The 21,595-nt window shown below is 46.7% G+C and overlaps 1 protein-coding gene across 1 annotated transcript; it reads left to right on the top strand.

Moving 5' to 3' along the window:
* Nucleotides 1–3,393: 3,393 nt before the first annotated feature.
* Nucleotides 3,394–21,003, top strand: LOC6595967 (homeobox protein caupolican). The gene is made up of 5 exons (XM_002021169.2): nucleotides 3,394–4,101; nucleotides 7,344–7,838; nucleotides 15,315–15,421; nucleotides 17,828–18,126; nucleotides 18,230–21,003. The coding sequence occupies exons 1-5, from the start codon at nucleotides 4,060–4,062 to the stop codon at nucleotides 19,204–19,206; spliced, it is 1,920 nt and encodes a 639-aa protein (XP_002021205.1). The 5' UTR covers nucleotides 3,394–4,059; the 3' UTR covers nucleotides 19,207–21,003.
* Nucleotides 21,004–21,595: the final 592 nt, after the last annotated feature.

Here is a 21,595-nt window from a genome sequence, read left to right as displayed (position 1 = left end):
TGGTGTTGTCCTCCCGTGGAGAAGAGAAGGCGACGGCAATTTTGTAGTCGCGCCAATGACTTGACGTGATCTGAATTTGTTGCTTGCTCGCGGGCCAATTAAGGCCGCACAATGTTGAAAGATACTCTGCTGGGATCCCATTCTCTCATTTGGCAGGATCTCCAAATGATTATCATTTATATCCTCGTGTGCCGAAAGAGATACTGCGTCTGACTTTTACTTGAAAAAAGTAATAAGGAATTCTATAATATGAATGTTGGAAACGGAGAAGATCTACTGATGATGTGGGTTACACCGACGGTTTTTGAGAATAAAAACCTATGATCGGTTAAGCTATTCTTTAAAAAAAAAAGATCACCAAAGAGTATCTGCAGGACATTCTTTATTGCTTAGATACTCTCACAAAGCGTACATTTATTTATTCGCGGCAACATTTGACCCAAATATCGTCTGTATTTCCGTATAAATATCGTTTCGCACCAGACGCTTCATTTTTATATATTTATTTTTTTATAAAAGGATTTATTTATTAATTTTTGATACCTGTTATTTAATGAGGAACAACAAAAAATACTGCTAAAAAAAGAGTATATTTAAGGCATTAGTCGTGATTTTTATTATATTTTATTATACATTTAATTTGTTTATTTTTTTGATCTTCTACCCCAGTGCTAAAATTTTTACTTATATTTTATGCAACAGTTTTATTAATTTTTAATTTGTAATACATACCTGCTATAAAATTAAAACAACAAAAAAAAAAGTTTTAAAAAAACTTATATTTAAGGCACTACACGGCACAATAAATATTTTATACATTGACTTGCCTTTGACACTAAAAAAAAAACTTTTATCATGATTGATTTGTGATTGATTAATGTGAATATATTATTTATTTTATTATTTCATCTTTTAAGGATCCCATATATGATCTGTATGAAATATGATGAGTGGTGATTCATGTGATCTACTTTTACCAGTGCATGTGCCACATGGGCATGTGCCACACTGTGCCACCCCACACAAGAGCCATCTTTCGTGATCGGAAGAGATCGACCAACAAATGAGTATCGGTAAACTAGTTGTTAATGGCTTAGGGAAGGAGTACGTACAAAGTGACTTCATTCAAATGTTGTAAGACTTTGTTTACTGCGTGTGCGACACCGCGTCGCAGGATGAAGGTGGCGAGGGGAGGCGGGAAGGGGCAGGGGCACCGATTGCCAGCCACGACAAAGTAGCTTTCGAATATAGTCTACATCCCATTTGTATTTATGTACGAGTGCGGCGGCTATATCTGAGTACATAGGTACTACATTTGTCAGGGGGTGGGGTGGGGGGGAGGGTAAATGGATGGATATACAGACTTATAAACGACGTGTCAGTGCTGTAGCCATCCTGCTCTCACTCTCACTCTCACACCAGCTCTCGCTCTCGCTCTCTCAGCTGCCACAGGACCAGCACCAGCACCAGCGCCGTCACTCCTCTCGAGTGGCGTTTCAATTAATTAGAAAAAGTTAAAGAAACGCCACGGAAAGAGGCAAAAACAGAAAAACAGAAAACAGAACAAAAAAAAGCAACAACAACAAATACCTACATAATAAAATGTAAGAGCGTATGTTGTAGCAGCAGCAGCAGCAGCAGCAGCAGAGACAGAGGCAACAGCAACGTTGACTGCGACAGCAGCAGCTGCGGCAGCGCGAAAGATGCCACCAATCCCAGCAGCAACAGCCAGCCAAAGCGGTCAGTGGCAGAGCGAGAAAGGAGGGCGGAGAGGGGGGAGAGAGAAGCGGGCGGTGGCAGATGATAAAACATTACCCATCGCCAGTGTACTACGTACTACGTGCAACGACAGCAGCAACAGCAACAGCAACAGCAGCAACAACAGCAGCAGCGTTGGCCCAACCTCTTCTTCACGACTTTCGTTTCGTTCATGTTCATCAAGCTTTTCTTATTTCATCGAGCACCGAGCACCGAGAGAGGAGACCACGGACGGGGGGACGGGGCGGGGTGTGGATCACGGAGCGGAGGAGCAAGAGCAAACACTTTGCTTTCATACGTCGCGACGTTTCGTGTTGTTGTGTTGTTTATGGCAACAAATACACGGTACCAACACCCACGGCAGCGGCAGCAGCGGCAGCAGCAGCAGTCACAGTCGGAGCAGCAGCAAGTAGCAGCGTTGCAACAGCAGCAGCAGCAGCAGCAGCAGCAACAACAGTGCCTACAAATACATACATCGGCATTTACAACAACACGCAATAACAGCCATTTTTCTAGTTGTTAAGTTAATTTTTTCATGTTCTCTCTCTGGCCATATCTGCCGCACTGCTCGCACTCGCAGCTCGCCCGAGAGAGCGGAGCAGCCAACAGCCAACAACTGCCGCCGTCGCTGCCGCTGCTGCCGAATGCCGATTCGTGGCCCAGACGGGCACTTGCTATCTCGCTCTCGCCCACCGCAAATGCCAGATACTTTATTTATGGTCACAGCAGCAGTTCGTTCAGTTCAGATACTTTTTGTGTGAGCTGCTGCTCCAGTACCGTCCCACCCCCCTGTTCCCATGACGCAACCGGTTCTCGTGCCACACCATCTCGCTCGCACTCGCACTCGCAGACGGGCTCGGTGTCAGTGTCGGTGTCGGTGTCGGCCCTCGCGTGTGCCACACACAGCCGCCCCAGCGCCAGCCCACTTATAATGATAATCATTATTGCCGTTGTTACGCTCCGTGTTGGCTGTTCGTCGTCATCGTTCGTACTCGTACTCGTACTCGTAGTCGTAGTCGTACTCGTACCACCACTACCACTCGCACTCGCACTCACTCGCACACTCGTCGTAGTCCATCCACATCGTTAGCTACTTTTTCAACTCAGATACAAACACTCGCACACACACGCACATAGATACACAGGGAAAACACACACCACACACACACACACACACATAGACACATCTATGGCTGAGAGCCACCACCAGATACCACTACCAGTGCAGGCATTCTTCAGAAAGAGTAAAAATAAGGGGAGAAACAGGTTTTGCCCATCACACTGTCGCTCTCTCTCTCTCGCCCTCTCTCTCGCTCTCACCAACACCATGGCACACTGCAGCTGTGTGGCGTATCTGTGTGCCTGTGCCTGTGCTGCTTCTGCCGCTGCTGCCGCTGCTGCTGCTGCTGCCACCGCTGTGGTGGTGGTGTGCGGCATGTAGTTCTTGTTGCTGTTGTTGCTGTTTTTCGCTGTTTTCGATTGTCGGTTGTCGTGTAATTCCCATTTGTCGTACACTTTGTAGTTGCTCAAGAAACTCATGTTAGTCTACTTTCGACTGTTACGCAGATTGTTCGTATCGTTCGTGCTGCCCGTGCTGCCTGTGCTGCCTGTGCTTGTGCCCCGTGTGCTTGTGCCCTGTGTGACTGTGCCGTGCCTGCCGCTTGGGTTCGTCTGCTGCGCGCCGTCGCTTCAGGTTGTGCTGCCTGACTGCTGTTGCAGCTCCTCCGCATTGGTTCGTATTCCGACAACTTCGACTCTTCGGTCTCCATCTCCGGCTACGGCTACGGCTCCGGCTCCGGCTCCAGCTCCGTCGTCTTCGTTTTCCACCGCCGCTTGTGGCAGCCGTCGCGGATTTGTGCATCTCTACAACTAAGCCGTGCCCGTACCCGTGCCCGTGCCAGTACCCGAGCCCAAGCCCGTGTCCCGTAGCACAAACATCGCTCAGATACTAGATTGCTGGCGCTGTTGTTGAAACTGTTACCTTCTGAAACTACGCTTTAGCCGTCGGCAAGTGAAATCCAGATGCAAAAATATCCACAAAAATACTGAGACTCCGTACGAGCAAGCCGCCGCGCAATGTGCTAATGAATACCCATTTAAATCCAATTGCGAAATAATTATAAATGATGTTATAATCGGAATAATCGGAAGAATCGGAAGAAAAAAAACTTCGTACACTTTAGCACAAATATCGTATTTTTTTTGGCAGTGTGTTAGCTTGCCCGTGAATTTGAGTTCGATCTTGATCGGGACTTCAAGACTACTTTAAAGTATAAGTTAAGAGCAAAAAATAAATATTAAATGACAGTGCACAGTAATGAAACCGGTATCTGTTTAGTAATGGTGCGTATATCACATTTTTCTACAATATTTTTAAGAAATTTGTTGCCATATTTCATCGTTACATAATGATCTTTGTCCGAGAGAATAAGTCCAAACATCGATCTTAGCCAAGCACTAGGAATGGATTTAGAGGAATTCAAGCGTCATAGGGTACAATTTTCGATGATACAATGAAGCTCATGGATGTACATTTTGATAAGTATTATCTTCCTGTAGCACTGTAGTAAATACATACACTGACATTTGGATACAAATTGCACCCGGAGACAGCACTTGTTGATCAGATATTAGATTATCGGCAGCCTAAAGAGCGAATAGGCCCCCAGATGAAACATAGAACGATCAGCTGTCAGACAGAGTGCTTACTTGAATATAAATATAGATAGTATCTTTCATCTTATTTCGAATGCCTTCCTTGCTCGCTCGTTTCGCGTGCAATTTGATTTGGCAAAAGGAAATCGACTTAAAAATAAATCGAAGTAGATGTTTACAATCGATTGTCTGCCAAGTCCACAGCGGATTTGAAAATGTCAGGACCACAAGTGTGCTACATTTGTTCTTAGCACTCAACTACACACTATTCTAGATGCCAACTGATGCCAAATGTCTCTCAAGACAAAAACAATGTAGTTGTTAGAGCAAGCAAGGTCGTAGTACAGTACAGAATGTTGTCAGACACTCAACAAATTTCGAACCTAACCATTTCCCCAATAAGATCTCGAGCCTACTTCTGAGTACTCTTCCTGGCCTGTTGGTAATCCGATCCACTGGATAATATGCGCCAGGCTTATATTGCCCCTCTTTAAGCCCAAATGTAATCAATTCACGCATTCTTGACACTCGACACACGTATAGAAATGTGGAATGCAACTTGTGGCAGAGCACTGAACACTGAACACTGAAACCGCAATTCTCGAATTAAACTCTAGCTCTTCTCATTAATTTATATTACTCGTAGAGTAAATATTCCTGAAAATGTAATATGGCTGTGCCACCCTATCACTTGTGCTATTCTATCCATCATCTATTCTATCCATCGCTTTCGGTTCCAATTTCAATGTTCGCTGAGTGGAGTACTACGCTTATTGGAAACCTATTGATACACACATAGCGCACAGTAAGACGAGAGGGAGATAATCATCGGCGGCGGATTCAAAGTGGCAGCTGATAACACCCGCCGCCTGGACGTAGATACATTCTCCATTGGGCAACACAAACACCGGGAATTAATTTTTAATCGTATAGGGCCACTTGAGTTGTCACTCGATGAAAGCCCGAGACGAAGGGGGGCCACGGTCCCCCTATCCCGATCACGATCCCTATCCACGATGCAGTGTCCGGCCCATCTCTTCACACATACTCGTGTACGTGTACGTGTACGGGCATGAGTGTTGCAGGGCGTTTCATCTAGGCAGAGCGGCGGGGTATCAATCATTGTTTGGTCTCGGCCGCCGATACATGGAGCGCTTTGACCGGCGGTTCTGCGATAAAAATCGTATCTTACGCCTTGGATCATTTGTAAAATGTTAAATGGGGAAATGCAGCCAGAGAGAAGAAGCACCCAAACCCCAGCCCAAGCCCAAGCCCAAGCCCAAGCCCAAACCCAAACCCAGGAAAAAGTTAACACAAGCAAACCGAAGAGACAGTCAACGATAAACAAACCTGAAACTTGTCCGCGGATGCGTCCCCATGTCTCCATGTACATACGAGGGTATTGGTTGCTGGTGGTACGTATTGGTACGAGTATTGGTACGAGTGTAGTGTAGTATAGTGTAGTGTGTAGTGTGTTCTCTTGCCGACTAAAAGTGTTGACAAAAGTGCGCGATAGGCTTATACGAGAGTGTGTGCACACAGTGCAGCGCCGCAGCGTAGAGTCCGTCCGGTGCAAGAGCTCCGACCGATCCCCGGCCAGTCATTGGACAACTTACAATCAAATTGCTCTTAGGACGTTGCCGTTGCTGTTGCTGTTGATGTTTCTGTTGCTGTTGCTGTTGCCGTTGCCATCGATGTTGTATGTTGTTGCCTGTGGATGTGGATGTGGATGTGGATGTCGATGTCGGGGCAGCAGGCAGTTGTTGTTGCCGCTGTCGTCGTTGGCAGCAATCGGCTGTGTAATTTAAATCAATGTTGTCAATCGAAAACATGATTTGTTGGTAATGGCGGCCCCACTTTGAAGATCCCGTCTTGTCCGTCGAAGGGGTCTCGGGTTCAGCGAGAGTTCCATTTTATTGACTGAGACAGCAGCAGTTGAGATGGTTTTGAAGGGCCCAGGGCCCAGGGCCTGGGCCTGGGCCCCATAGACTGTATACCTACGAAGAGACGCGCTTATCGCATTGATAAGAGGCAACGTTTTTAATTAAGTTTTAGTGCCAGCTGGTAGCGAAACACGGTACAGTAGACCTATAGACTACAGAACTTGTATCCAGTGAAAGAAGCATCGGCTGCCATCGGTTTTAATGGTTCGCCATAAACTCAAAAATGGATTGGATTGGATAACAAAATATTTGAGGATCTTTTTTCAAAAAAATACCAAACAAAACCTTTTAAAAGCCGATCTTGCCCTTTGGTTTTGGTATTGAAATCTAATTAACATAATTTCAGTAACTTAATTCATTTATGATCACAAGGATATGAAGGATAGATCACAAATACTTATATATCACCTTCCGATGGAAACCGTTCAAATTGTATTTCTAAATGAAATCAAAAGTTTTATTTATTTTGTATTTATTTATATAAGTATATATCTAATGGGTAATTATAAAATTACAAGCTATCATGGCTTAAGGACATCAGTTTCAACAGAAAAACCATAATATATACATTTTTGTATATTATATTGATTATAAAAATCAGAAAGACATTTTTATTTTACTTGGGAGCAATCCCCCTGCGCAATCGCATCGCTCGTGCGCCGACCCCCGGCTCACTCGCACCACTCAATGGTATAGTGCCAACAATCTCGTATGACTCAAATGTCAGTGCTGTAGTACTAGCTACTTCTAATAACATTACACCTTGTATACGCATGAGCGAAATAAGGGCGATAATAGAGAGATAAAAGAGCGATGATTTTTGCTATACAAATTAAAATCCTTACGATCCCAGGAATAAATGAATGTGTATAGAATTCTGCAGCACAGATCTCTTCGGATAGATCAATTGTTTACGGTGATCAATTTTAAAAAATTAAAAAATTCGAAAAATATTAATCGTTTATTTTATTTAATATTTAATTACAGAATGCCGTTTCAACTCACCTTGCCACTTCATCGCCCAACACACCTCCAACCAACGCGCCGTCGCAGACCCCTCCGTCGACGGTGCCGACGCTAGCTTGTCCCGCTAACCAGCCATTGGGTACGCCCGTGTCCGGGCCCGGGCACAGTGGAATGGTGACGTCTACGGTGCCACAGGGAGCGCGCTCCACCTCCCCATGCGGGGGAGCGGCTGGCCTGCCAGCACTGCCCGTGCTCGGACAGCCGCCTCCGGGACCGCATTCTTCCGGTCCAGTTCCACCGCCCGGCTCCGCAAATCCCAATCGCTGCTGTGACACGGGGCGCACCATCTACACGGATCCCGTCAGTGGCCAGACGATCTGCTCCTGCCAGTACGATATGCTCAACTACCAGCGGCTGGCTGCGGCGGGCGGCGTACCACTCGGTGTCTACCCAGAGGGAATGTCTGCATACCTTTCGGGCATTGCCGGCGATCAACCTCCGTTCTACGCTAATCCGGTAAGTGGGCCCCAAGAAACCTCTCTGATTCGGACTCGTGCTGCACAGCACACAACACGGTCCGGTCTGTTCATAAGTCATATGACTGAACAATGGTGCAATAAATTTGTGAATTTGTCCAGCGTCGGAGGGGCAGACCACCATCGGCGTCCTCGTCCGCGTCCGCGTCCGCGTCTGCGTCTGCATCGGCGTCGGCGGTTCGTTGTCGTCTCCGTCATTTGATCGTGTACCAGTCTATGGCTACACTGCTTCCGAACCCGTGTTGTCCGTCTGGGCTTAGCTTTTGGTATTCGCTTTGGGCATCCCAGCGAACGATTTGTCAGGCCTTGGAGCGTTGGAGCCTAGGTAGGGCCGCCTATGCCTATGCCTATGCATATGCCTGACCTCTCATTTGGCCTGGTGTGCGCTTTGGGTGATATTTCAAGCCACATTGTGTGTGGGACGGGACCTCAGAGTTTGCAAAATATTGTTGCAGTCGACCTGGGAGACTTCTGCTGCTGCCCCTGCCGCTGCTGCTGAGCCTAAAGTAGACATTCTCTCGACAATGGGACACGTCCTGCCTGCGCACCACATGTCCCCGGCGCTTTGCCCGCCGTCGGCCCTTTGTTCGCCCTTTAACTATGCTTCTAATAGCATCATGTAATTTGCCTTTGTGTTTGCCAACAATTCTATTTGGTTACAATACTTGGGGGGACCACATGCGGCGCACAATATTTCAGGTACTCAGGTACTGGTCATTTGTTAGCCCAAAATTGGAGATGAAATTGGAGAAATTTGCTTAATAAATCTATCATATCATATCATATCACATCATGTCCTTCTGGCGACGCGTCGGCGGAGGTCTACGAGAGGAGGCCTCTTTGCACTCAAATCAAATATGATCCAATAAAATGTGGCATTTAAATGTGAACACATAAATTTATTTGCTTACAAGTCAAAATAACAAAATAACAAAAAAGGAAAGAAAAAGAGTATCGAAAGCTGACAACCAAGAAAACAGAAGCAGAGCTCGAAAAAACGCAGACGTTTGTGAAATTGAAACTGGCGGTTTAATGAATGGTATCGTCCGTTGCGTATGTGTACATATATACATATGTATATATATATATATATATGCATATATCGTATTTGTCACTACTGGGCAGTAAATTGAGCTCGCGAATATTCCCAGTGCCTACTTTTGCCCGCTCGATTGCTGCATATTTAAACAAAATTAGATCGAAGATGTTCTATTGGTAAATGTTTAAAAAACATAGTAAATCATTATGATCGGATTGGTGTTGCTCGGACCGTTTCGGCTATCCACAATCCCCCAATAAAATATTCAATATTCATTCGCATTTGAACTCGTTTTTGGCTACGACAAAAAAGAAAAAACAAAAAAAAAACCTATATGTATTATAAAACCGGTCGGCTTCCAGTAGCCGCGATTTTGTATAAATTTAGTTGTGTTTTCGGCATTGTTTGCGGCATTCTGTATTGTACGGATCGAGATATGGTATTGTGTTGTTGTTCAAATGTGTGTTGTTCGAATCATGAAAGTCGCATTCGAAAAGCCATCGATAAATGATTAAGCACTACCCATACCTGTCCCCCAGGCTTGTGCCAAGTCCGCTGACACAGCACTTTGATGGAAATGTAATGTGTGCTGTGGCCGTGGCATGCTACCGAGTACCGAGTACTCCTCCCCCGCCCTCCTCCCCACACGCACTTCTTCAATGGATCGAGGATTTACATACGGTTCTCATACGGGAACGAGTATATTGATAGGACCATTTAAGAGACAAACAGTTCGGGTCGCGTCTTCGGTAATATAAATCATCCGGAGGTCGTAATTAGTCACTTTGGTGTCGTGGTGTCGCTGTGTCGTGGTGTCGCTGTGACGCTATGCCGCTTTGCCGCCGGCGCTTAGGCTGCACTAAACTGGAGCGATTTCTCTTTGCATCTATGGGTATTAGGGGATACTATGGGGTACGTCGGGGTACGGGACCATATGATTCCGGCGGAGTTGTAAAAGTGTCTGCTCAATGCGGTGGATTCATTACTTTGACACGAGCTGTCAAGCGCCTGTCAGTTTGCCGCAGCGCGGGAATATATATATTTCTCGGTCCTCCGCACATGCACACGGGCCAAATGCTGAATGGCCCTGGCTCTGGCTCTGGGTCTGGGGTCTGGGGACTGGGGACTGGGACTCTTTGACTCTTACTCTAAATGGAAGATGGTGTACGGTCGAAGGTGGATGGTGGATGATGGTGCAACCGCGTAGAGCGGCATCGCTGTCATTTCAAATGGCAAGATACATTTGAAGAGCGCCGCCCGCTAACAAATAGGCCGACCCAGAGGCCGCGCCCGGTGTTTCCTCGGTGTTGGGGGCGTCGACTGCTGCTACCGCCTCGTATCGTACCTTATTAATAAATTTGTCAACACGCAAGTGACAGGCTGTCCGCCTGCGACTTTGCGACTTGCCCCCGCGACCCGCCCGCCTGCCTGCCATCCATCCAGCCAGCCGTCTCGTCTATCCGTCAAATTATTTATCCCTAAGGTTGACACCGACATCGACCTGAACTGAACTGAACTGAAGTGAACTGAATGTCTTCCTTAGAGCAGCATATTGCTGCACGCCAGGTTCAGCTGCACTTCGTATAATTAGTTTCTTTAGAAGTCTAATGATGGGCGGGGGTAGAGCCTGCACATCCTTGGCAAATGAATATTCATTTGGACACTTAAGTGGGGAAAGAATCGATCTGCAGATTGCAGTCTTCTTTTAATAGAGTTCCTTGGAACTTTATTGAGTTGAAGTTTTCATCTACGCATTCCTTACATAGACATAGACACCCGTCGCTCCATTTCCACCCAGTAAGGATGCTATCTAAATAATGAACACACACACTACTCTCAGGATGCGATGGGATGGGTGCTAAGCACTTGATGCTCGGATGGTACATGGTATATTGACTTTTCCATAGCTTAAGTGCCGCTACATCATCAACGACAACAATGCAAGCATGAAATTTCACACTCGGCAACATAGTACCACTCGGTCTCTGGTCTCCGGTCTCTGTTCTGTTCTGCTCTGAAGCGGCAAGTGGCAAGCGGCAAGCGGCAAGCAGTAACAAAGAGGCTGCTGTCGGGCCAAATGTGGTACATTCATGTCCTGTGGGAGCTACAAAAACTTTTGCTTTTGCCTTTTGGCAAGTTCTCTACAAAATGTAACAGAAAGCAACTACAAATCGGACCACTCTCTGGCAGCCTCAGAGGCCAACCCACTTGCATTATACGGAAAACAACCCCAGCAATCCAGATCCAGATCCAGAACCAGCCTCTCGCCATCGCCATCACCATCACCATCTCCGACTTTGAGCCCCACTCTCGTCGTCATATCGTTCTCCTTGGAGCTGTGGGGTTGGGGTCTCCGCCGGAGTACGAGTACGAGTACGAGTACATGCACTGATTTGTCAACTTTCAAAATGTCGAAGTGGTGTCGTGTTGTTTTGGGGGTTGCTTGCTGGCTCTAATGGTTAGGTGACGGCCAGGACGACGACGAGGACGACGACGACGACGAGGACGAGGACGAGGACGAGGGGCGGTCGTGGTCGTGTGCCTTTGGCTCTCGGCCTGGGAAGTACTAAATACATTTACGGCTCTCACCCATCTCATTGTTGTTGCAGTAAGTGTTGTGGAAAGTTTTTGTGTTGCTGCCGTTGTTGTTTGGCTTTTTGGCAAAGTTGAGAATGTTCGTTAACAGTAAATTTTGCACTTTTATATGGTCCTCCCTCACACGCACGCACACACAAAGCCCACAGAGCACACAGAGCACAGAACACACCCACAAATGGGGGGCGGGAAGAAGAAAGGCCCAAGCGGTCCCAAGGAAGGGAAGGCAAGAGGCAACCCCAAGGCTTCAGGCTCTGAAAGCCTGAAAGCCTGAATGGTTGCCTACAACAAACAAATTAGCAGTCATGGCAACGCATACGAGCCGCAAGACCAGGCCCAGGAACAGCACCAGGAACAGGACCAGGCGCCCAAATACATACAGCGGCAACAGCAACAGCAACAGCAACAACCATAACAGTTGTACAACTTTATAAACTTTATAAACGAGCCAAGAAAATGTCACTGAGCTGCGCTGAGCTGCTAGTTCTTTCTGGTTTTAGAGCGGAATGGAGCACCACCCTGGACTAGGGCTAGTGCTCTCTCAGTCGGAAGTCGAAACTCCTCGTAGTCGTCAATTTCAATTTCAATTTCGATTCTGATTCTGATTCCAATTCTGATTTCGACTCCGATTCCGATTCCGATTCCATTCATTCTTTCGGTCGAGGCCGTCGCCAGCAGCCCCGTTCCGATGAGTACAGGCGGGAATGCGCCGGATAAACGTGCGTTTATTTTTAAATCGAAGCAGCAATTAATTAACTCGACCCGTCATTACGCGCATCGTTCAAATTGTGGCGCATCAGGGCGACAGACCACAGGAGCCGGTAGGAGCGGCAGCAGCGGTAGCAGCGGTAGCGGAGCCGCCGCATCCAGCACCAGCACCGAGTCGGTCGGCCAATTGTCGTCGGTTGGCGGTTGTCGGTTGTCTGTTGTCTGTTGTCGGTTAGGCCCCAAGAAATGTCCATTGACGTTTGGCGTGAAGGGTACACAGTCTCAGAATTTTCATCGTAATGAAGATAAAGAGTCCCATTTTAATTTGAATTATTTAATTTGCCCGGCAGCAGAGTCTTTCCCAATCCGTGAAGATACGCAGCCACAAATCGGACTTGAGTCCGGTCAAAAGTGGGTTAATCTGAGCTTTGATTATCTTAGATAATGGATAAGTACTACTTACATTCTTACATATATGTATATTCGTACTTGTACGCGTACGCGGACTGTCCGTATCGATTCTGTGCGATCTTCGCTACAAAACTTGTACATAGTACAATCTCAGTCTGAAGTCTTTAGTCTGTAGTCTGTAGTCTGAAGTCTGCAGTGTGGTAATGCAATATTGAATACTCGAAAACAAGTGGCATCTGTGAGGTGGAGGCAGGCTGTTGCTGCTGCTGCTGCTGCTGCTGCGGCTGCTGCATTGCATGACAGTGTATTGGTAATAATAAACGCAGATGCGAACATGTCGAATCTTGTTAATATTAACCACCGCAAGCGCATTCGCGAGTCGAACAAGAGCGTGCAGTTGCAGTTGCAACGGCCCGTGTTGCACGGCTGTGTATTCTGGCAACAGTAGCGATGCAGGAGGAGCAGCGCACGGCGCGTTCTATTGCTGTGTAGTAGCCAGCCAGCTACAATTTATTATGTACGCTTTACCCGCATGGACATGGCCTATACACGCACTCCGCTCCGCAAAACACGCACGACACAGATTCAAAAACTCAAGAGCCCACCAGACAACTCTGGCACTCTGGCACTCTGGAACTCTGGTTTCAGCCTCACTTTTGGCCAAATTCAGCGGACTCCTTCCTGCTGCAGGCAGGCAGACTGCCGCTGCAGTCGTATGATAGTTCGGGTATGATTATTGTAAAGGTTGTAAGAAACCGGTTCGCTTTCGGCCTTTGGGGCTGGCTGGGCTCCATTGAGAAATAGGAACCCAACACTGAAGCAGAGCGAGCGAGCCCATCCGGGCTCTGTAATTTAATATAGTGTACCCTCGCCAGAACGATGTACGATGTACGATGTACGATGTAGATGCTCAGCTAAATGACTCTTCTCCGATCCGAGAGACCCCGAGACCGAGACCGAGACCAAGACCGAAGAGACTCTTGGCGAGTCCCGTTCTGGTCTCCTCCGTTTGGATTTTGAACTGGAGTTTTGGGCCTGCAGTAGGCCTGGACCTGTCAAAGGGCCTTGCCTTGCCTGCCGATCTTTGTGGTGCCTGTTTATCAGTCTATCGTCGCTGTACTTGTACTCAACCCCATGCTGCGCGAACCAGGCCCTGGACAAACCCCTGTCCCTATCCCTATCCCTATCCCTATCCCTGTCCAGACTCCGGAGCCGCCGGAGTAAAAGCCACAGCCACAGTCAGAGTCGCAGTCAGAACCGTCGATGGTCGATGGTCGATGATAGCGGTTGGAACAGCAACATTTTCGTGTTGGCGACATAAAAATATTTCCGCTTTGGCAGTAATCTTGCCAGACGTTCGTCGAGACGACACCGACGGGTAATGGCAGGGCAACAGGAACGGTGTGGTATGGTATGGTGTGGTGTGGTGTGGTGTCGTCTCTGCCTCGCAGACAATAGATTTTTGTATTGTATATGCATTCGCCGAGAGACCTGCATACTGTGCACCACTCCGGCTCAGTCTCAGTCTCAGGTCAAGCAGCAGCATCCTGCCCGTCGTCCTGCGGTGCCATGTAGATGTCTATCGCTCATTCTTATTGATTTCGCATCTTGTTCTCGTACTCCCGCTGACCAGACGGACGCGACATTGACTGAATTTTGACTCTGCATTTCATTTGCAGTACTCGTATGTTTTTGGGCACAGCACATACTCTGGCTTGCACTCGTACGGGCAAGTACTGGTCTAGTTTCAGTTGGGACGAGCATTATAATATTGTATGCACACATATGTACATACATATGTGTGTATGTGTGTACGTAGATGCAGGCAGCTGTCTGCCCTGACAATGTTCTGCGCCATCTTCCTTCATTATCTGTTGGAATACGGCGAACAGCTGACATCTGTCGCATCGAATTAAGTCAAGACAGTATTAGTACTAAACGTGTAGTAGCTTAATCTATATACTAAATACAGAGTACAGTGTGCACACTGTAGGAACTATACAGTATTGTGTTTGTGTTTTTGAATGTTTTTCAAAGCAGGCAACTTTCCACTGTGGGCTTTTATGGGACATGTAACTAGAGATTTCCAAGGGCATACTTTATAGTATGGACATTGCGGATTAAAACAGAAAATGCAGACACTGATGCCGATGCCGATGCTGATGCCGATGCTGATGCGGGTGTTCGGGGGACTACAGTTTGCTGCTGAGACAACGCCACGTCTGGGGCACATGTTCTGATTGTACGCTTATCAATAAAAACACTCGTCACAGTGGGTTGAATACATATTATATTGGAGGGGACTGAAATGCACGCTATATGCTCAAAGGGAGTCCACGCTCAATTAGGGGAGAACTGAAAGCAACTTTCATATGTATATAATAGATATTTTAGCAACAACTTATGCTTTTTAAATTTCTGGAAATGTTTGTGATTTATAAATAAACAACTTTGCTTCGTTTTGTCTCAACGACAGCCATTGTGCGCTTGTCTCTTGATAAGAATGTCACATCTCATTCATCCAAAAATAAATGTGGACAAAAAATAGACTTGAAGATGTTTAATTATTTGTTTAACATGATTTTTTATAATTTTAGTTCAAGGTCCAGCCAAATTGGTCTTTAGTTCAATCACAATCTGAAATTCGACTTTGAATTTGTCCAAATAAATAATAAGAACATATATTTTTCTGTCATCTTTCAGGCTGGAATCGATCTGAAGGAGAACCTTGTTGCCGGCGCATCCCCGTGGCCATATCCGTCGATGTATCATCCGTATGATGCCGCATTTGCTGGCTATCCCTTTAATAGGTAAGATAAACCAATATTTATATTACATAATGTATACTGGGTATACTATATTTCCCCATACCCTGCCATACAAAAAAAAAAAAAAAAGAAAAAAAAACTGGGATCGGCGCGAACTCGGATGGTGGTCCGGCAAAGGCGTTGATCGCCCCATCTGCGTCGGATCGTGAGTTGCAAGCGAACCCATTGTCGATGCCCCTCCGATCGATCCGTGTTCCGTAGGCGGTGCGTGCAGGTGCATTCAAATGACAGCCGAATCGGGTTATGTACTTTTTTGTATTCTCCTCCGAGCCCATCGGAAAGTGCGTCGAAATAGTAAAAGCCATGCATATTAGCACGCATGCCCATTCGATTTTCCATCTTCACTCGGGCCTACCAAACAATTTATTCGCTTGTAATTGATCGTATGCACGTCGGACTGCGTCGACGCGTCGGTCGACTGTTGCTTCCGCCGCACAGAGCCCGAAACCACAAGCCCACGGCTACTGCTACAGCTACTGCCATCGGTACTGCTACAGCTACTGCTACTGCTACTGCTACAGCTACTGCTACAGCTACTGACATAAATTTCCAAACACAATTGTCGGTTAAACAATCGACAACATCCCGTCACGTCAGCCTCACGTTCGGACAGGTACAATGCTTCACTCATTGTTTCTACTGTAATTGACACTCATAACAAATTTTGAAAGTTGACTCATTCATCGTCCCGTCCGTCCTCCGTCCTCCGTATGGTGTATGCCGTATGCCGTATGTCGATGGTGTTGTTGGTGTTGTCGTTATGGGTCTATCAGCAATATATTCACGATAAATCAATTTTGAGTTATTTCGCCGTGACGTGTCGGATACTGTTGTACTGGCGAATTTTGATTCAAAATTCAAAAGGTATACTTGCGCAAAATGCGGCCCTACCTTTTCCGACTAGGAGTGTGGCGGCGACACCACTCATGGTGTTACACTGCTTGGCCGGCCTCGGGATCTCTGAGACTGTGAGGAGTGTGAAATTTCGACTAAACGATACCCGCTAATTGGGAAACAATTTGAGCAGCAGACAGTTTCTTTTCTTTATCCAATAGCAATGCATTTTGATGGATATCTTTCTATCCATTTGCGGGGGCGGAAAATGCTGAAGGCTATTGATCCTAAGCCAGAATATACTCGTGTGTATTTCCTATATTCGCCTGTCGCATATATTTACACAATCACAATATACCCCTGCTGCAGTACTCTCGTATACCGGGGTATAATGAGCTGGGGCATGCTGATAGGAGAATTAAAAAAATATATTCAGCTGTCGAGTGATCAAAGGCAGAGTAGCTGTCTGCGCAGGTGTTTCGCACTCGGCGACTCTTCGCACTCAGAACTTAAATTAATTAATGCAACAACCAGCCAGAGCATATACTATGGCATCGGTTGACATTCGTTGTCATCGTCATCCGAGTCCCAGGCCCAGGCCCAGACCCAGGCAACCCCAGTCGGGAACACTACAAATGAGACAGCTACACATGTATATGTACGTTTCGGGCTCTCTCCCACTCTTCACCTTACCTCACCTCACCTCAGCACAGCTCACTTCACTCCACTTCACTGCTTTGCATCCATTCTCACATGAATACCCAGAAAAGTATGTGGACAATACTACTCGTACATTCATACATATATGTTCATGGATGTTCATATATACTCGAACATTCACACACAGCATTCACATCTGCACATCGCGTATGTACATATATTCGTGCGTTTATACTAAAAACGTTCATGTTAACTGCCCACAAAAAGCGATAAAGGACAGTTGTTGTATCCATCGACTGTATCCATCCAATTCGCGCTGCATGCCGCAGCCAGGGACAGGGCCTGTGCGGACTGTGGGGACCGAGGGAGGACTGGGGACAGCAGGGGACAGCAGGGGACAATGTGTCAGACCGCAAACTGCACATACATAAATGTTGCCGGCCATGCAAATGCGTTTATGATGAACAAATTTCACGCAGAACAGAGACCGCCCGCCCACCACCAATGAAGCTCTCGGACCGGACGGACGGCCGGCCAGCCAGCAGGCAGGCCTACGACAATGCCACCAGTTTAACAAATTGCAACAATTGTGGGGGTACAACAAAACATACGGTCGTACGGTCGTACTGTCTGGTCTGGTCTGGTCTGGTCTGGTCTGGTGTATGGAAGGAACTCCAAACGACAAGGCAACAGCTGGGCCAGCCGTAAAGGCCAGGCTGGTCGGTTCGCCCGGCATGTTCTGCATTCCGTTTGCCTTTAATCACCTGCTTGCTATTCGGCGAATGGTTCCCTGTCCCCACTGTCTCCACTGTCCCTTCCTTCCTGCCTTCCTTATCGCATTAATGTGTCCGAATAACTCTTTAACCCTGCTTTGGCTTGCTCTCCTGTTTTCAGTTATGGCATGGATTTGAATGGGGCTAGACGAAAGAATGCGACCCGCGAGACAACGTCCACCCTCAAGGCCTGGCTGAACGAGCACAAGAAGAATCCCTATCCCACCAAGGGCGAAAAGATCATGCTGGCTATTATCACAAAGATGACGCTGACGCAGGTCTCCACGTGGTTCGCCAATGCGAGAAGAAGACTGAAAAAAGAGAACAAAATGACATGGGAGCCAAGGAACCGCGTCGATGACGATGATGCCAATATCGATGATGACGATGACAAGAATACGGAAGAGAATGACTTATTAGGTAAGCTATCGATATCGATATCGATTTTAAGCGCAACACCGCCAAAGACTCAAATACTCGATGCTAACAATTCTTTCCGTATTTTTGCTTCATTCAATTACAGATGCAAAAGATTCTGGTGTGGGTTCTACGGACGACAAGGACCGTTCCGGTCGGCTCGGTGATATGATGGCCGACCGACCGGGCGAGAGCAACAACAGCGAGTGGTCTGAGTCGCGCCCAGGCTCTCCCAACGGGTCACCCGATCTCTATGATCGGCCAGGCAGCATGCCTCCGGGCGCACATCCCCTGTTCCATCCCGCTGCTCTGCATCATCACTTCCGCCCACCGGCGGGCTCTCCGCCGGACATAGCCGCCTACCATCACCATCAGCAGCAACTGTTGCAACAGCATCAGCAGGCGCAGCAGAACTCCCTGCAGACAGCCGTCGGGGGTACGGCCAAGCCGCGCATATGGTCGCTGGCCGACATGGCCTCGAAGGACTCCAGCAAGGAGTCCAGCTCGGCGCCCAAGGACAGTTTGGGCCCGGAGCTGCCACCGTCGCATCCGGGCTTTTACGGCCACCCTAGTCAGCAGCCGTCTCCTGGCAAGATCCTGTCGCCGTTGGCTGCCCGCATACCCAACTATTCGCCGTACGTGCGACCCGACCTGTACAGAGGCTTCTACGGGCCGGCGGCAGCGCATTTGAGTGCCCCGACGCAAGAATTTCTGGAACACCAGCGTTCCTTCAACGCCAGCCTGGCCGCACACAATGGCCTGGGCATGAATCCGCTGCTGTGGAAGGCAGCCGTCTCGGGGGCGGCCAACGGGCCGCACTTTGCACCACTCAGCCTGACGACAACGGGAGTCGCTGGTGGACCCCAGCAGCTGGCACCACCGCCTGTGGCATCGCCGTCGGCCTCCAGCTCGTCCTCATCGATGGGCTGTGATGTTGTCCATATTCCAACATCGAGCGGCCAGTCAGCGGCTCAAAACATGATGGGACCAATTTCCAGTAATTCAACCGCTTCGTCATCGTCCTCGCAGTCCGGCAAAATATCGCCGGGGGTGAATGTGACATCGTTGTGCGCAAAGCCATGACCCCAATCGGCATGTGCGTCCCCAGATCCGTCGGCGATTGTGAACCACGGAGGAGCCGCTGCTGCTGCCGCTGCCGCTGCCGCAGTCGCTTCTCCAATCTCTGCCTTCCGCTCCCTAATTGCTTTTCGAGAGCAACACCTGCAGCAGCAAACACCGAAGTTGACGCTTCTGCGGCCATAGTCGAGGCCTGGAGAGCGAGAACAGCGAGAACAGCGAACGAAGCAGTCAATCTTCTACTGAATTTTACGATCGTAGCCCGGGCAAAGAAAGGTATACACTTTCGGACAATAATTTACATGTGATTATTCGGTATTTTGATTAAAGCCGCTTATACCAAATAGCAAGCAAGCAAGCAAAACCAGCTGAACATGGCGGTTCCTTTTGGCACGAGAACACCAATCCCAACCGCTACACCCCTGACGTTGTGCAATTTTGTGGAGAAGATAATCCAAAAATCATATGAAAGTAATATTTTTTTTTTTAATAATCTTAAATTACATACAACTTATGCAATCAGAGCTTATAGGATGTAAATTGAAAATATAGCAGGGGCGACCATCAATGAAATAACGTATTGTATGTACTACTCGACTACTAACATAACCAAAAGGTGGGGCAGGTCGGACTTGCCACCCGATCCTCCCAAAAAAAAACACACACAAAAACCCACTAGAATCGCAGTTCTTTGGCAGCTTGCAGGTCCACAGACCGTGTGCCGCAAGTCCACTTCTTACCCTAGATATACCCATATCTATCAGTTATCCAATTATTGATTTGAATTTGAATTTGAGTTTGAGCTAGGTCTGAACTTGGGGTTATTTTCGTAGCTAGCTCATTGCGGAACTTATAAAGGACCTGGGGGAGGACGAGAAACATATCAACTGAAGAGATCAGTTTGCAATAGAACAGAATACCTATCACATCATCAGGCCAGTCCAGTACAGTCCAGTCCAGTCGTCAGAAACAGCCCCTCTCCCCTCCTCAATCAGATCAGCCCGAGCCTAAACCCAAGCCAAATGTACACGAGCAATCATTGATTTAGCTGTTATTGTTTTTATCGTCTTAAGTTTGAAAATTGTTCCTGTCGCTTGTAAACATAATTTATTCTACTTAATGTGTACCATAATTTTCAGTGTCTGTAATTTTTTTTTTTTTTATAAACTAGAGATCCATGTATGTATGTACGAGTATCGCTGTACTTTATGCACAAGTTGTAAGAATGTAAGGCTCGCGTAATTATAGCTTCCTAAGCGTATAGTGTAAATTAGTAAAACTGTATATACCAACAATAAAAAATGATAAAGAGATACATTAAAAAAAAAAGAAACAAACACAACCCCCGATTATTCGTCTTGATGCAAGCAAACACAACAACACCTCTATGGGACAAAATTCCACACTAAATACCTACACGAATATATCCACTATTTGTCTAATAATATTGGGCGAGAGCACACATTGAAGCTGAATAGATCAGAGCACAAGTATTTCGAAATGTATGGGATGATTCAAAACTGGATGATTCGGATCATCCGGAAATCTGGATAGTACTCTTCGGTGACAAGAAGCCGGAAGCAGCGACGTTAGAGACACTCTTCTCGTATGATTCTTGTTTGACCTTAGACTTAAGACCTTAGGACACAAGTTGCGAAAACCTGACTATACCGATCGTCCTGTTTTGTGATTGAACATAATAACTGTTCTTATTCGATCTGTGCAGACTTCTGAAATCATCCTTTACCTTAACAAATACTTTTTAAATAGTTAGATGGGCTTCGAGTGCAACAGAAATTAATAGAGCGCCCTTTTGTGGAAAAAATGTATCTCAAAACATAAAATATAGTATTGTAAGAATTTTTTTTTTCCATCATGAAATACTTAGATGGTCTTCGAGTGCAACAGAAATGCCCGAAAGCGGCTAAATGTATCTCAAAATATAAAATATAGTATTATAATATACACAAGACATAAGCTATAACAAATAACTGAAGAATAAGACACAAGAATGTGTAAATAAATTGGAAAACATATTAAAACTGACGGAACTTTTTTTTTTTTTATTTTGGGTAAATATAAAACTATGCTGTATATCCTGTATATCCTGTATACTGGGTACAAGGAGGCACTTTCTCTTGAAATAATCTGCGGTCTATTGAAGTCCTGCCAATGATAATGTTGCGCTAATGGCATTTCAACGACTTGGATGTTATTTCTGATTTTAATACTGTGTGGTTTTTTTGCTGTTTAAGCATAGTCGTCCGCTTTTCTATAAGCGGGTTTCCCTGTGTCTCTGGCCGGAAACGCATTCGCAGACATAAACAGAACAAGAGCGGTGTGAGCAGAAAAATTATGAATGGCACTAGTGGCAAAAGGTGGTAACTTCTCTGGG

This window comes from Drosophila persimilis, unplaced genomic scaffold, assembly GCF_003286085.1.
Source record: "Drosophila persimilis strain 14011-0111.01,24,50 unplaced genomic scaffold, DperRS2 tig00000431-arrow-pilon, whole genome shotgun sequence".
NCBI classification, from domain to species: domain Eukaryota; kingdom Metazoa; phylum Arthropoda; class Insecta; order Diptera; family Drosophilidae; genus Drosophila; species Drosophila persimilis.
This window is presented reverse-complemented; position numbering and strand designations above follow the sequence as displayed.